The sequence below is a fragment of the Armigeres subalbatus genome, chromosome 2, assembly GCF_024139115.2.
Source record: "Armigeres subalbatus isolate Guangzhou_Male chromosome 2, GZ_Asu_2, whole genome shotgun sequence".
In the NCBI taxonomy this organism is placed as follows: domain Eukaryota; kingdom Metazoa; phylum Arthropoda; class Insecta; order Diptera; family Culicidae; genus Armigeres; species Armigeres subalbatus.
Window position 1 is genome coordinate 147,538,969 of NC_085140.1, and position 18,440 is coordinate 147,557,408.

General features: G+C 36.5%; 1 protein-coding gene across 5 annotated transcripts in view; it reads left to right on the top strand.

The window, feature by feature from the left end:
* The window catches only part of LOC134210979 (uncharacterized), a 331,489-nt gene that overhangs the window by 283,382 nt on the left and 29,667 nt on the right, over positions 1–18,440 (top strand). For all 5 annotated transcript variants that reach the window (XM_062687456.1, XM_062687455.1, XM_062687459.1 and 2 more), the window contains one exon: positions 8,895–9,088. In XM_062687456.1, the coding sequence (XP_062543440.1) occupies positions 8,895–9,088 (194 nt within the window). The remainder of the gene's footprint in view (positions 1–8,894; positions 9,089–18,440) is intronic.

The following is an 18,440-nucleotide window of genomic DNA, read 5'->3' on the forward strand; positions in this document are numbered from 1 at the left end:
CGCACTCTTACCCCACCGGTGGGTTAAGAGTACGCACTTTTCCTATCATGAATTTTAAGTATTAATTAACATGAAAAGGATCTAATAACATTTAATTAATTTCATATTATTCGGCAACTCGGCCGTACGAAAACCATTTTTTTGTTAAATATCTTGGCTGTGCATATGCACAGCATACGTTTCGAAATGGACAAATTGATATGAAATTTGCGAAAATGAATCCACGTGTCTTAAGTGGTCTTGTTGTGTAGGGGTTATCACGCCTATCTAGAGAGTAGGAGGTTGAGGGTTCGTGTCCCTCCAAGACACGTGGATTCTTTTTCGCAAATTTCATATCAATTTGTCCATTTCGAAACATATGCTGTGCATATGCACAGCCAAGATATTTAACAAAAAAACATTTAATTGATGTTTACTGAAAGTATATTGTGTAATATTTAAAGATTACTTATTTCTGAAAGAGGGAGGGGGTTCTAGAAATGTGAACTTTCATACCAAAAAATATTGTGTTTTTTTCAAATACCAAAAACCTATGGAGGTCAGGTTTCGCGTGGCGTAAACAAAGGAATTTTCCTTAAAGTAATCCACTAATTACGTAACGCAAAATTTGGCCATTTCATCACACCTCCTCGCTATTTTAGAATTTTTGTATGAATCCTCTAAAGAAATGCATATCAATCGTCATACATCTCACAAACCTCTTGGAAACCAACCCAATTGATGTTCTGCACCATTAAGTACTCTATACAATAGGTTATCGAAATAGTGTTCACCTGATTGAACGTATATATGGTAATCGAATACTAGTTGCGGAAACACAATTATTTTTAGCAAATTGACCAGAAAATTATCTTACTTCATATCTTCCTTGTTGTTTATTCAAATCGTTTACAATTACACATGACAATAGTTGGTCAGAATACCTGTCAAACTGATGCAGTGCTGCTAGTTTATCTTTTTTATAACTTCAAAAAATCGAAAACGTACTCTTACCCCACGCGCACTCTTGCCCCACTCTACTCTAATAAATATTGATTATATGTTCAAACTTATGTGAAAATCATAACGAAATCGATTGTTCCACTACTAAGAACCAGACCGTCACACTCGATATTTTTTTCTGTGAAAAATTGCCACCTAGTCTATTGTTCAGCAATGCAGCCAGACCATGCTGGGAGTGGTTGGGAGCTCGAGCAAAAAAAAAAAATAACTCAGTAATACTCAATTCTGTTATTGATTCTCAACACTATTATGGACTTGTAATAACAAAATATAATATCAAAATCTAATATGCAAAGTATTCCAGGCATAACATATTTTGGCATTAATAATAAAATAAAATTATTTTTCGTTTTGTATTAAAATATCTGATCATGTTATGCCTAAAATATTTTGGATATTAATTTTTATATTTTTTTTTTTTCATTTAACCTCATATCCATATAAAGTTCATACGAAATGCTGTTTTCAATATATTAGCTTCTGTTCAGGTTCTATAACAAAATGGTGTGGCGTTTGCCATAAAACGAAGTATGCCATGGAAATTTTTTAATGCTTAATATTGTGTTATTTTCAACTATCCTCTTGATTATAATTCATTTAAATGAAGCCTGAAAATAGCAAAATAAGTCGAGGGAACAGATTGATAAAATGTTTGCGTCATTCATAGATACAGCCGTTAGAAGAAACGTTTTTTTAGAAGAAAAGGTTTCTTATAAGAAAAATCAAAATGTCTTCTGATCCGCATGAGATATGAAAACGCTAAGTACACTAAAAGTTGCGCCCTACAAAGCTCAAAAAGTGGTCTGAACACCATATTGCTGAGAAATTTGAAGCAAAAAAGTGCTTTGTTAAGGGTCACCCTAAGTAAACTTGGAAAAATTGCTTTTAACCGGTCAAGAGTTAGAAAAATAATTTTTATATCCAAATTCTTGGAAACTGGCTCAACTACAACTTCGCGGAACATTGTATATGAAAAAGTTTTATTTCTTTTAAATATCTTTTTTACATCCCCACTGGGACATTGCCGCCTCGCAGCAATTCATTAAACACTGACACAGTTATTAACTGCGAGCTAAATTTCTGCATTCGTATATCATGAGGCTAACATGATGATACTTCAATGCCCAGGGAAGTCCAGACAATTTTCAAGCCGAAACTTGCCTAGACCGGCACCGGGAATCGAACCCAGCCACCCTCAGCATGGTCTTGCTTTGTAGCCGCGCATCTTACCGCACGGCTAAGGAGGGCCCCTTTTCAATAAGGCCCACCCTATTTTTTATGAAAAAAAAAACAATCAGTCCCTTTCCGTAAGGAACAACTTTGTAGAACTTTTTTTTATGTCTCTGCTATTTTCGGCTTGACAAACTTCTTACCACTTTGTCTGCTACCTGGGGCCTGTAGATAATATTAGTAGAGTAGCTAGTAACTTGTATTTTTCCGTAGTCAAGTAACTTTTATTTAAATTATTTCATCTGTGCAAAGTAAATATCCATCGTTTAATTGTTTTTAACGACTTTACAGAGGAAGAAATTATTATTCAAAGTACTTTAAATCACCATAGAGTGAAATACTATAAACTAAGAATAAATTTCTCGTTTCAATACAAAACTGAGAATTATGAAATTTTTCAAATGACTCTGGAGTATACTTTAAGTGGTGACATCAAGCATTCAAATGATGGGGCGCTTATGCACTACACGGAAACCTAAAAATACTCAAGACTGGGTTGTTTTCGCTTAAACCCGTACCATATCCCAACAACCCAATTTTGCTTAAAATGGCTCTTCTAACACTAGGTAGTAGGGTGGCTCAAAAAACACTTTTTCGAATTTTTTTATGGGCCGCCCTCTTATTCGATTCTATTTTATGCCCTGATGCTCTGAACAAAATTTCAGCCAAATTGGTCAACGTTTGGGCGGTGCTAAACTCGTTGAAAGTGTATATGGAAACATGTATGCAGAAACATCGAGAAACAGTGATTTGCAGTTGGACGGCACAATTTACGATCAAGAACTATGATACTCATTCAGTTCTTATAAAATCAAATACAGAATGTTATGCTGAAAACCTCGAGAAGATTAGAGTTTATTAGGCAAAGATATCAACATTTTACTGGCGTGTTGTAGGGGTGAATTTATTTCTTTTCAAAGGTAAATGAAACGAAATTTGCTCAAACCCCACTTCAGAGAAATGCTAATAACTTAGCCGAGAAAACTCTAGTCTTCTCGCGGTTTTCTGCATAAAATTATGTATTAAATTCTTCAGATCTGAATGAGTATCATAGTTCTTCATCGTAAGTTGTGCTATCCAACTGCAGTTCAGTGTTTTTGGATGATTCTGCATACATTTTTGCATATAAACTTCCAACGAGTTTAGCACCGCCCGAACGTTGACCGATCTAGCTGAAATTTTGTCCAGAGCATCAGAGCATCAAATAGAACCGAATAAAAGGGCGGCCCAACAAAAAATTGAAAAAAGTTTCTCCCATACTAATTTGAGCCACCCTACTAGGTAGTTTAACTTAATCCACGTAAAAACATAATGCCCAAAGCTGAGCTGAGAGTAGTTCACCCAAAGCAAGGATGTTATCGATCGTTTAGTAATTCGCGTTCGATCATTTAGTAGTTTGTCAATAACTCATTCCAAAAGCTGAATTTCGAAATGTGTTGTATGGTGGACTTCTAGTGCGAAGGTTTTTCTACAACTCTGATCAATGGTTCGTTGTTGGAATTCAACTAATAACGGAGCTATAACGCTAGTTGCAGTAGCTTGAACTAAATGATTGGAATTTTGTTATCATTTAATCTAAGTTACTGAAACTATAGCAATAACTCCGTTACTAGTGGTATTCAAAAAACGAACCATAAGGCAGAGTTGTAGAAAAACCTTCGCACTAGAAGTCCACCATACAACACATTTCGAAATTCAGCTTTTAGAATGATTTATTGACAAATTACTAAATGATCGAACGCGAATTACTAAATGATTGATAACATCCTTGCCCCAAAATTGACTCTGTTCAACTAGAAATGACAAATATGTGAATTTATTAAACTTGTACTGAACAATCTCGGATGGGACCATATATTTTCCTCTATTTTTGACAACAATCATGGAAAAGGAAAAAAACTATATAAATTTTGAATGAAATTTTATTTGATATCATCATAAGTAAGTATTTTGAACTTAAATTTTGAGATGATTTATCTGCCAGGAAATTGCCTAAATTTCATAATCGAGTAAAACACAAAATCAAAAACCCACATAAGAAGGGGTTAGACAAAAAGGATGAGATAGGCAAAATTTTGTCGAAGTTCAAGTCAGCATAACTTTGCGTAGAACGATCCGATTTTAATAAAATTGGGACCATCGGACGCAAAAACTCTTCTAGTATACGATCCCCATGCAAAACCTGAGATTGGTCCTTGGCCACCGGAGATGTTCCGGGTTTTCCGAGGGTATGTTCTAGATGCGTTTTCCACTGCTTGTCATTTTATGTATCGTTTAAAACCAGAGCGTTAATGAATAAAGCTACCTATGAATGATTAAATTTGTTATGATTAAATCATTCAAATCTATGATTAAAGATTATGATTAATGATTTATTCGTTTTTGACAATGATTAATGATTATGATTAACGATTAAATAAATTTTTGACAATGATTAACGATTATGATTAATGAATAAAGCGTTTGGAGTATGATTAACGATTAACGATCGTGATTAAATATTGACACAATATGTATATGATTAATGATTAACGTTCGATATGAATAATGATTAGAGTAGAGTGGGGCAAGAGTACGCACTTAGTTTTCAATCGATCATGTGGCCCTTATGAAGCAAGCTTCTGCATATCAAATCAGTGTCGATGATTAATATACTCTTCCTTTATGTTACCCAGTGGAAAAAATATTGAAATTATTGAGATTCGTTTTAGTAGAACCCTTATTGCAAGACAAGTGAAAAACGCACTCTTACCCCACCGGTGGGGTAAAAGTGCGCATCGGGTGGGGTAAGAGTACGCATTTATCCAATCATGTGCTTTGAGTATATATTAACACAAATAAGAGTTAATAACATTTAATTGATGTTTAATTAGCATATATTAGGGAATGTTTGAAGATTACGTAACTCCAGGGCCGGATTTATGGGGGGGCCGGGGGGGCCGTGGCCCCGGGCCCCCACAAATCTTATGTACCAAAACCAACCTTTTCTGTACATTTCGGGGCCCCCACATACCGTCGGCCCCGGGGCCCCCTTCCGGCTAAATCCGGCCCTGCGTAACTCTTAAAGGGGGAGGGGGTCCTAAAAATGTGCACTTTCATACGAAAAACCATTGTTTTTTATATATACAAAAAACTACAGAGGTAAAAATATATATATATCAGGTTTCGCGTGGCGTATACAAAGGCATTTTCCTTAAAGAAGGTCCACCAATCACGTAACGTAAAATTTGGCTATTTCATCACACCTCCACCCCCCCCCCCCCCTCTTACACTATTTGTATGAATCCTTTAACAATTATATGGATCGTCACACATCTCACAACCCCTCCCAGCTAAACGATGCGTAATTTATGAATGTTTCTTTTGATTAAATGAAATTATCATTTAGATGAAATTGTGTTTTCGTACTATGTTTAGGTGTACAACAAGTCCTAATACAATTTCATTATTTCGTTTCAGTGCTTTGTTCGCTAAGTCCTTTCTAACACCGAATAACTTCAACTTATCCTAAAAACTTGTGATAATTTCAAACTCTGTCCCTTTTTTCTTAGTTGTGGATCTTGACGCTTTGGAAGAAGTCTTATTTCAGCCATAGACACGGGTTTGACATCATAACTTGAAGATTCCTATGCGTACTCTTGCCCCACCGGTTCCTGCGTACTTTTACCCCACAGTCCCAAAAAATATTCAAGTAATGGTTTTGACTTCTTGGAAAACCATCCGGATTGGTGTTCTGTACCATAAAGTACTCTATACAATAGGTTATCGAAATGGTATAATGTTCACCTGATTGAACGTATATATGGTAATGAAATACTAGTTGCGGAAATCCAATTATTTTTAGCAAAATGACCAAAAAGTTATCTAACTCCATATCTCCCTTGTTATTTATTCAAATCGTTTACAATTACACATGATAATAATTGGCCAGAATACCTGTCAAACTGATGCAGTGCTGCTAGTTTATCTTTTTTTATTACTTCAAAAAATCGAAAACGTACTCTTACCCCACGCGCACTCTTGCCCCACTCTACTCTAACGATTATGAATAATCAAATTGAATGATTTGCATAGTGACCAATAATCAAGTAACCTTTCTACCAAATTGGGGTATTAAATGGTATAAAAATTCTATGATTATGATTAAAGATTAATGAATAAAAGCAATATATGCAATGATTAAAATTGATGATTAATGAATAAACTCAAAACAACTATGAATATGATTAAAGATTAGTGATTAAATGTAAAATGTTATGATTAACGAGTAGTGATTGATGATTAAATCATGTTTTTTGCATGATTATGATTAATGAATAATGATTAAATAGCCCATTATTCATTAATCATGATTAAATCTATGATTAATCACTAATGCTCTGGTTAAAACCGATGTCAATCCCAAAATCCGCCTATAAAAACCACGTAGAAAAAACCACTCCATTGTGCATTAAAATTTGTCCTTGTAATACCACGAAACCAAATTAAATCACGGAAACGGAAACAGACATTATATCCATAAACTTGCAGACAAAAACGTAAACAAATCATTAACTGAAACTCAATGTATGCATGTGCATAACATGTGATAGATTTAGCTCGGCATTTGAAAATGGCGGATTTGTTTAAGAAAAACAGTGATACCTCTGCAATCCACCAGTGTATTCACTTGGTTATGTAACCAAAACGGGCCGTGCTAACATTACTATTTGGAATTATCATAACTAATGATACAAACGACGTACAACAATGATTTATTCAGCATATTGCCTCAAAATTAAATAAGGAAAAACTTTCTAGAACATCGTACAACGTCCAAATTAGGAATGTAGAAGTTAAAAATTTTATATCAAAATGTATTGGGACCATCCTATTCCAACAAACTTCAAAATAAGGCTTAAATAGTAAGCTGGAGACATTTTGTTCCTAAAATATCATCTTCAAAATGAAAATATTTTTTTCCTCCTAATTTCCAGGCGTGCAATGTGAATGGTGTTTTAAAACAAAATACGTCTATGGGCTTCATGACTATTTATATTAGTCCAAAATTTATTTTAACAAAATGTGCGATTGCGTATTTGAAATTGAATACAAAGACAAACGAAATGATATACCAATAAGAAGAAAAATGTGTGTCTAAAGAAAACAGGTTAATATTGAAAGCACGTTTTACACCCAATCAAATAGGGCGTGGGTAGCTTTTTTATCAAAAATTGGCACTTTTTTGAACAACAACCTCAATCACTGTTCCAAGAGGATATTTCGACTGAGGGTGTGAACGAAATGTAAAATAAACCTAATTATAGGGTTAATAGAGCTTGCAGTTGATGCAACCCAACATTTACAAACAAGCTACCCCAAAGGCGAAACGGTGGGATGCCACCACCAGAAAGCGTTGTAGGAATACATAATTAAGGCATTAAATTACCCTGCTGCCTTACAGCGGTTGTGCTGTCGTAGTCGGTTGGCGGTACATAATCACCATTCGGGACCAACTATCTACCCACACCTGCACCATTATCAATAGGAGGCTAATTGAATTTGGCGGTTGACCCATAAAAGAGCTAGTTTCGCCCCATTATTGTTGGTACCGTAGATGATGACTGTGGTGGTTGACAAGCCATCAGAAACAGTACCAGAAGGTGCGTTTTTTGATACACAGCCTCTGGCTACTACAATCACGATTTAACTTTATCTTAACATAGACTAAACTAATTGGAAATTTCTTAATTGTAAAAAATAGAATTTTGTAGTTTTCCAAATCAATGATTCAAATCCTATTTAATCTATTAATGATACCCGCCTTACCCGTTTTACGGTAGAACGATCAATTTTCGATGCTGTTGAAATTCCAATGACCCCGAGGTAACATCGCATGAAACACAATGCAAAAGGAAATTCATGCCACAGCAGCACCTTTATCACATCGCGCAATTGAAGCATGTTCCCCCAACACCAGCAACAGTTTCAGTTTTTCCAATTTCCGCATCAGTTCTTCATCGTTCCACCTCTTGTGCAAAAAAAAACGAACACGATCCCCATCCGAGTGTCGTATCAGGGAAAGTATCGAGACGATGTAATGAAATTTATTGCACAATAAAACGAACAAAATTTTCAATGGACACTTTTTTTAAGGCCTTGTGAAAAAAAAGTCGGAAAACATGCAGATGGGGTGAACGGGTTCAACACTTTTTACTCTCATATTTGATTGGCTTTATCAGCTCGCTGTTGCTGCATAATTTTATATTCCATTAGGATATCCTTTCGTTTGTGTCGTATCTGTCGTTCATATCTCAATCATACTTTACGTAAGGAAGATATTCATTGCACATTTCTATGTAATTATGTAAACATTAATAACTCAGAAGAACCTGTCCACGTAATACGGTGGCTACCTTTGCAGCAGAAAGCTGCTTTTAGTTTTCCTGTCCTTAGATGTTGGCCACTGTTGGCCATTGTATAGACGTTCTTATTTATTTAAAAATTAAGAAAGTTATGAACTCTAATGACGGTTCTGAAAGCAAAAAAAAACGTGCAATATAATCCTAATTTTGTTTATGGGGTTCTAAAGTGTATGATTCATAATCATAAAATGCTAAAATAAGAAAGGAAATAGGTGGATCAATCTGAATATTTTCCTTTTGTTTTCTCTTGTTTATCAGGTGGCTGTTCCTATGCACCAGAGTATTACATCAACATCCGGACCGGGACGCACTATTTTCCCAAAGGACTAACGGGGTACAGCGGTGTCGGAGGCGTAGGAGGATTTGGCGGAGGCCACGAAAGCGGAAGCAAATTCAAATGCGGACTGAACCGCATTGAGGAAAAGCATGTTGAGTTCGCTGTCGATGAGAAGGTAAGATGAGGCATTGGAATCATTACAAATTGGAAGCGTATTGTGGACAATTTGATACAACCAACCAGCGACTGTTAGATTTTTTTAACAATTCGGTATACCTACCAAAGCTTGTACAAGAGCTGGGCATATGCGAAATTGTTATATAGATTCTTACATAAAAAAGATTTTTATCAATCATTTTTCGGCGAGTAAAGACAAAACAATAAAATTGCCAGACTATCCAGACGTTTCGGTCGATTCACTGGCCTTTGACAATCTTCTGCGGACATTTAAAACACATAAAATTTTACAAAATATACACATACAATCTTCCAGTCAACTATAAACTAACAGACAGACATTACTACTAATTATTGACACATACAAACAAAGTACAATATTCACATCCTATATGTTACTAGTATTAGTTTTGAGCTTATTTATAATAGAGCTGTACACACTTTTAAAATTTACTGAGTCATTTTTCTAATTTTAAAGCTGCTAGATTAATTGATCCGAATTCCAGAACAATTTGGAGGACCTAGAACATCTGCAACAAACTAATTTAGACTAAACATAATACGCAAGGGCGTTGTTGGGGGTAAGCAGAGAGATACTGGGTTGATTTCCGTTATGAAGTTCTTCTGAATCGGTAAATTTCATTAATATGGTATTTGATAAATCGAAATTTTCTACATTTTAAATGACAGCCTTCGTACTTCAGCTGATCCAGCATAAAAATAGGATCTCTTGAAACAACAAACTAGCAAACTACAGGAAACTAGATGAGGTGGATAAGACAACCGTGGATGAATTGCGAATATCGCTCAGAAGTCGCCCGGGAACCTGCTGTTTGAAATCAACATTCTAGTGCATAGCTTCCCAAAGTTGGGGGTCGCGACCCCCTTCCATAAGATTTACACAGGCTGGGGGGTCGCGACCCACCACTTTGGGAAACTATGTTCTAGTGATTTATTGATCACAGTATTCCACATGTAAACCAAGAACATGTACTTCCCAGCATGCAATTAGGTTCAGGTTTCCATCAATACAAGTTCCATACAAATGCTTGCCCCCTTATTAATTTATTTAATAAAACGAATGTAATGATATTTGCATAAAAAGTTTAGTTGCAAGATGAATCATCGCATAAATGTACCATGCGTCTCCATATGCTTTTATGCTCATATGCTGCTGAACAGTTTTCAAAATCTCTACCTATCGTTTCCCCTGGGAGGCCCATTTTTGCCTGAAAAACACTCATGGGGACATTCAGATATCGTAATAACTTAGCATTTTAACTTATCTGAACATGAAATCATGCAAATATGCAAGTGACTTCAACGCCGTTAAAACGCTGATCCCTTTCCTATCTCGGAATTTTTCAAAATAAACAACAAACGCCAGTAACCAGTCGATTTTAGAAGTCGAGAACTACAAATGCAGCACACGAGCATCGCGAATACAAATTTAGTGTCGACCAGTGTTATATAATAACACCGCAGCGTGTCAATCGGTGAGCAGCAAGCCATGACGCGGCATCTTCTCGTCAGATCTCCGTGGCGTGCACACGCACCCACGAAGAGCTGCTGTCATTGGATTTCGCTCAGGCCATTTGGGGTCACACATTTTGGCAATCCTGCTAGGTTATTTTTTGTATACTGACGCTGATTTCAAAAAGTGAGCTGTATTCAAGTGGTTAAATAATTGATGGTTTAAAGAATCATAAGGTAAGGCGATTTGTATTGCCACAAAGTGCGTCTGGAAGACCGCTGGAAAATGGATTGTGGCTTAGAAAATTACAAAGCGCGTCTGGAAGACCGCTGGAAAATGGATTGTGTTCAAGAAAATCCGCTGAAAATGAATTGTGGTTTGGAAAGTCATACAGCGCGTCTGGAAGACCGCTGAAAATTCTCGCGTGATTTTTGAAAACGTCGTAAGTCCAAAAGAGAGGCTCTCTATGTTTACTTTCTCTTTCGATTATGACAAAGCCATACTAACATTTACATTGGATTTTCCAGCACCGATCTGAAGAAAATAGCTTTGTCTAGTGTGCTGAGGTGAAAATATTGCAACAAATTTTAAACTAGCCTAGATATTAGCAATAGAGAGCGTAATGAAAGAGAGTCTCTCATTTGGACTTACGACGTTTTCAAAAATCACGCGAGAATTGATTGTGGCTTGGAAAACCCCAAGGCGCGTAGCACCGCTGGAGAATGGTTTGGGGTTTGGAACACCACAAGGCCCTTCTGGGAGACAGCCGAGAAAAGGGTTCACGATCCATAAAATGACAAGGTGAGTCCTGGAAGCATTGTATTTGGTATGAAATATATACACTTGGCGGCTTTAGTGTACATGAGACTACCAGTTGAGCAAATTCTAACGAAATTTGAGAGATATGGAGAACTATCGTATACTTCAAAGTAGGCAAAATATATTATCTTGAAGTTTATTTTGGAATTCACTGATTTAGTAGTCATAGCGAATTACCTGTTGGATCAGATATCCGAAATTTACGGTATTAAAAATGTTGCCAGCTTTCACAACGCTATTAGTTTGGAGTTATTGGCTATAACACCGCATTCAAGTAGGATATATAAATTCTAGAATACCAAAAGGAACCCAAAGATATTGAAGACTGTAGAAATAAAATGAAAACTAGCATTCAATGCCAAAAAATTAAAAAATATAGGAATAATTTGGAAAGTTTCTAAGCCATTAGAAATTTTTATAACATATTCGCGAGTCCACATTTTTTTCGTATCCTTATGCATCGAAGGTGTGCGAGTTCTAGATATCCTAATACCTGATACAGATTACAACATGATAACATCATCAAAATGTTAGAATTCATAAAAATTTATAATTTCCATGCTGGGTTTAGTTTGATTTTGAATCAGTTGAAATTTCTGTTTTTTTTCATCTTCAAAATTGATCGGGTTAACCATATGTTTTAGTTATATAAGTTTTTTTTAAAATTTTTTGGTTTTTGAAAAAACCACGTGGTCATAGGGGGGGGAGGGGGGGTCTGCCAAATGACCACGATAAGCCACATGGGGGGAGGGGGGGTTAAAAATCTTCAAAAATATGACCACGTGGTTTCTGGACGGCCCCTTTGCTGCAACTTCGTGCATTTGGCGAACTCAACGCAAACTGCAATATGTATGGAACGCGGAATGGGCGATTTGACGAAATAAGTAAAAGCATTGAGCCCCAATTTGTCTGTAGGTCTGCATGAGTAATTCCGCGTCTTCATTATTTCTATTGAATAAGTATATATTACCATTCTATTATTCTGTTTCATTGAACAAGTATCCATAGTTTAACCACCGACGAACCGACGTGTCACTGGCGCTCTCTGATGTCCCACACTTTTAATGGTCATTCGCTTTTGCGGGCGATCGCTACTGTCAAATAAGCTAAGACACAACTACGCTGCATTGTTAATACACGTAGGTTGGTGGCTGAGCTACGAAAACTTCGCGAGCCATTATGGGGGTGGTGGTAGTGTTCGATGATTTTTCATTATGGCGTCGTGGGCAGCAAATTTCAATTATTATCAATTGGGTAGAGAACCGAAGTGGGCGATTAGCGAGGTTGGATTTTTCTCACAATCCGTACGCTAAACCTAACTTCGGAAGTGGTGCGCTGTTTTCATTTGGTGATGCGCTATACAGCGCACCACTTCCGAGATTACATTTGACGTATAGATTGTGAGAGGGATCCAACTTCGTTGGCGGCTAATTCGGTTTTCTACTGAATTGATAATATTTTCCATGGGGTGACACGTCGGTTAGTCGGTGGTTTAACTTTATAGATATAACCTATCTAATCACATTATGTTACTTTTTCTAAAAGTCATACTACATTGCAACGAGAGTGTCAGTTATAAAATACACAGGATTTTGTTTTTACACGATTTTTTTTCGCTCATATTTTTGATCGTGTGACTTCAAATTGCACCCAATCTCTTCGCAACATGTTTCAAAAAATCCAGAATAAATCAAAGAAAAATCACATGACAATTAATATACGTTAAACATTTGGAATGAGTGGAAAATTGAGAAAATGTAAATCGTGTAAAAACAAAATCCAGTGTATTATATTTTATTATGCCACTATATTCAGCGATATAACCAAACTGTTTATTATTATGATGAGAAAGACAGCCTCGGCAAAATTGCACTGTTAAAAATTCGATAATTTCAACTTTAAATATTGTAAAACTTGACTTCTATACAAATAGAAAAAGACACAGAAGATTGATTTGTCAATGATTTCATTATTGCTAGATAGCTTTCACCATATATATACTTCATATACTTCAAAAGCATTGCATAAACTCCCTATTTTTGAGCACAACGATTCCAATGTTAAACAGCAATTTCTAATTCTGATCGTGATATTCTCATGAATAGATAACCCTGTCAATTATGGCTCATGGAAGTTTGAATGTTTTATATTTTCATTATGTTTGTAGAATTCACATTGTTACATTACTTCATATGTTTATTTGTTTTCAATAAAAACGCTCATGTCATTATGTATGATACTGCCATCCGTCTTTTTATTTCGTCTTTCCAGAAATCAAGAAGCCTATTTTCGCGATCGTTGAACCAGAACGAAGCATATCCCCGATTTAAACCAGGACATTGCTTGACGAACTGTTGGTTCTGCATCTCTGAAGACTAAAACTAGCTGGTATTGAAGAAAGGTCAAATTGAAACTTGGTGAGAGAATTCCATTATATTATATATATTTACCGAATGATATTCTAACTACATGATTACATATATAACATAAAATAACCATCAGGGCACCCGATTGAAGCGATTTGGATAGGAAGAGTGGAATCGCCAACTTCCTATTGTTAACATCTCGTGGATAAAGGGCGGGCTCTTCTCCCCATCTATTGGGTCAATCTGGGAAACGAGGGCTAGATTATAATATTGTATGTACGAACTTTCTTCTGGAAGGAGATTCTCTATTCATCCCGTGGATTCGCATAAGTGTCTCTGCTTATGGAACCACCCCACCCATTTTTGGCCCTTCATACAGGAGTCTGATGAAATACAAACAGTAGTATAATCATGGTCGAATCGTTTGTCAGATATGGCCAGTGCTATCGGCAGGTGCCTTGCTACAATAGATGGTAGTATCATCATCATCATCATCATCATAACACCGCATTCAAGTAGGATATCCCTACGAAATTTAAAAAATATATCATTTTCTAGGCGGTTGTTCGGAAATTCAAAATCGATATGATGAAGGTCAGCTTGATGGTTTTACTATACACGAGGCTTATAGTATAGGATAAAATAAACGGAATAAGTTATTTGGATTTTTGCTGCAATCTATAATGTTTCTTGAGAGATCAATATCATATCAGTAGGTACCAATTTAGTCTAACATTTAAACGATACAATCTTTTAACTATCATATCGTTGTTGTGCGATTAAAAACCACGATGTTGAGAAAAGTTTATTTTGGAGTTCAGTTTTCAAAGGAATTAATCGGTTTCTTAAAAGCAACATGTCCATTGTTCATCTTCGTCTCACGCAAATAACTTAGAAACAAAAATATTACGTCCTATGCCAGAGGATTTTTATTGCCTTTTTGTATAAGAGAAAAGTGGGAATGTGAGGTTTGATTAAGTTACCATCATCGTGTGATTATATTTTAACACAGCAGCGTTTCAATCGGTGAGCAGCATGCCATGACTTGGCCTCTTCTCGTCAGATCTCCGTGGCGTGTACACGTACCCACGGAGAGCTGCTGTCATCGACTTTCAAGCCATTTGGTCGAGGTTCTGCAAAACCGCACCAAGCGCCTTTTTGACTGACTTGCGATATTTTATTCGTATAAGGAAAACGAAAATATATTCATATGAATTCATGCGTAGGATATTCTCAGTAATGGGTTTGAGGGATATCCGGTACAATTTGTGATCCATTCGATCGACTACTCGAAAAGTGTTTTTTTGGGCTGTGGACAAAAGAGCAAAACGGCAGTCTGTGTTAAACTTAATCTAAGAATTAAAAAACGCATAAATAAAATTTAAAAAATCAAAAGGGCAGAGCTACGAATGAACAAATTTTAAAAATCTTCTATGCAATCTACATGATCGAGACAAAATGTTGAATGATATATTAAGAATATGCTTCTGAACTGAAATTTAGAGTCTACACGTTCAGAAGTCTCTATTTGAGAAACATGAAGCCTTTTTTTCGAAAAGCGCAGTTGCTTGGTTGCAAGAGGGTTGGACGCATCCTTCTACGCTTCTTGAAAGCCTCCTTTCAAGAGGATCGAAGGACTCCTTTCAAGAGGCTTGGAAGCCTACTTCCAAAAGGTTCGGAAACCTACTTTCAAGAGGTTCAGAGACCTCCTTTTAAGAGGCCGGGAAGCCCCCTTTTGTGAAGCCTGGAAGCCTCCTTTCAAAAGCTTCGGAAGCCTCCTCTTAAGAGGTTCGGAAACCTTCTTTCAAGAGGCTGGGAAGTCTCGGCCAGCTTAACTTGGGTGCTCTCTCAGGGTCGGTTTTAAACATCACGGAAGACAGAACAACCTCATACTTACCTGCCAACCAGCGGACAACATGCAAGGCCAAATTACCTGCTTGGGAATGCTCTATTTCTTTTCCAAGTGTAGTAGTTTTTAATTGAGTAATTCTACGTTTTTTAGGGGGTAGGAGGGAGTGATGTTTACAATTTTTGGTTCCGATTTTTAATTTGCAGCTGCTCGTCGGCCTTTGATGTGGTGTCGATGAAAGGAGGAGAAAGGAAACGATCACATGCCCGGTTGCATACGTGGTACACAGAAAAAAATAATGAAAAGTAAACAGTGCGTAAAACTTGCCATGCGGAAATTTACGCTATTCTTCGCTGAAATGGCCCTCTCCCTAACAAGATTGCTTACAACTTGCATGCAATATGGACGATTCACGTCAAATATTGTATACATTTAGGCTATATCCGTTGTGGAATTACGCTAATAATGACGTTCCATTTATGTGCATGATTTTTGGCGTAAATTTCAGTGGATTTTTCTATCTGTGTACGCACATTCATTATACAATCGAGGCTACGACGATCAACCGACTCGAAGCAGGCCTGGCTTTATTGGAGGTATTTCACAAGGTTGATCTACGTTGCTGTAGCTTTGATGGTTGGCTTGATTCCCGCCGAGGAATGTCAGACTTGCTTCCACTCGTACTAGAGCACTGGTTTTCCCAGGCAGGGTCTAGCTACTAGTCTACTAGTAGACGTTCGTGATGAATGCCACTAACAGGACTGTATTCTCCACACGTTTGTGGCACGGTTGAATTCTGCGTACCGTTTATGGATTGTACGAATTCACTAACTATCACTTAATAGCAATCCGGACCATACGTCTAACTTGCACGGAAACAGGGGAGAATTTCCAACTTAAGCGGTAGTGGAAATTTGCGGCCACATTGTCAAAATTTCGCCGTCAGCCAATACAGTGAACCTGAAATTTCGCGATGACTTATTTTTCGAAATAAAACAAATGAAAGACAATGTAGATTTTAGTTTTTAATCTAATGCATCAGGTTAATAAAATAATTTTATCTTGTAACGTCCGGTACAGGGGACAATAATATATTTTCTTTCTAAACCCTGACCAATTTAGCTATAACTTCCTAAAAGCGTCGTTTTATCGAAGCCGAATGAGAGAAAACATACTCAGGATCTGTCTCATTTAGAAAATTGAACTGAAATTAAACTTAAAAGTAACATTTCAATAATTATCGAATACCTCTGCTCGCTCTACTTTTGACAGATATCAACTCATTTTTCATTCTTTGGCGAGGTTCGGTGTTCAGAGTGGCGAGAGGTCAGCGGTATTTAGATCATAGTGAAGGAAGTATTGGCTCTGTCCCAGTGTGGGATGTAATGCCAATAAGAAGAAGAAGAAGAAGGAAGTATTTAAGTTTAATTGATCCTGAATCTAAAAGTAAAGCACTCTATATTAAAAACTAGCTGTCATTGCTTTTCACTGGGCAATCCACGATTCCCACAAGGGTTGACTGATCGTTAACTAAACAATACCCCTCCCCACACATCCTCCCCCGTTTAGAGTAGATATTCTACATTCGCGTGCGGGTGAAAAAGGAACAGTAGAGGTTAATTTTTTTATGGATTTCCCTGATAGTAGTCGCCTTACGAGAAATTCCAAACAATGGATTACAGGCAACAAAAGAACGATGCTTGACTCAAAACAACGAAACAATTATAGAATAAAATTCCTTAATAGTTCTGCAATTGCTGTTAAGGTAGTAAGCGAATATCCTGATGGAAATTGGACTGCCATTTAGGAAAACTTTGGCTTCAACTATTTGTGTTCAAAGCATACTTCCGTTCTTCGTTTAATTGTCCCATGTCACTTTTGATCAAAAATTTCGAATTCGAGCCAATTGGCCCCATTCCAACTTTTCTGGAACTGGTTCTGAATCACAATTTATGTATGTAGACGTTTTTCAGTCTACATTATCGTTAGATGAGAACGTAATTTTTCAGTAGGATACCATTGACTCGAGTTTAGGTTTTTCTATCAATTCCAACATGGGACAATGCAGCATAGACCCAATGTGTTTTTGTATGTTAACGATGTTATAGCAAAAAATCAAAGTTGTTAGTTTATAAAATTGGTAAATTAACCTATTAGAAATGTGAAACTTGCGACAAACTTCCAAAATACTTATTTGAAAATTATTTTTGGATTTTCCACGGGAACTACTTTGAAGTTTTCATGATAATTTCTTTGGAATTTCAAGGAGAAGGTTTTTGGAATTTCCAAGGAAAATTGTTTGGCATTCCCTAGAAAATTATCCGGAATTTACTTAAGAAATTCTTCAGGAAATTGTTCTAAATTTCTATATTAACCTTCCGGGATTCGCATGATCCTGGATCACTCATGCGGTCCCGCCCCTCTTGTGAACGATAGGCGAACTTTTATTGAAGCTGTTGTACTTTTTACAACGGTGCGAGTCCCGGAAGGTTAAATTGTTTAAAATATGAAAGTTTTTTGGAATTTATGTTGATTGTTCTTTAAAATTTACACAGAAAATTCTTCGAAGTATCCGAGGGAAAAGTTTTCATGGGAAGCTCTCTGTAATTTTCATGAACTTTCCACGGAAAATTCTTCAGAACCCAAAATCGGGATTTCAACAAAAAAATATGTTAAACGGAACATGATTCGGAATTTCGATACGAAATTCTTTGCATTTGGCGCGCATTTTTAAATTCCTTCGGAATTTTTTTCACAATTTCCACGACGAATTTTTCGGAAATTCTACTAGAACTTCTAAATTTCTACGTGAAATTCTAAAATTGTTTTGGAAAACTTTGCG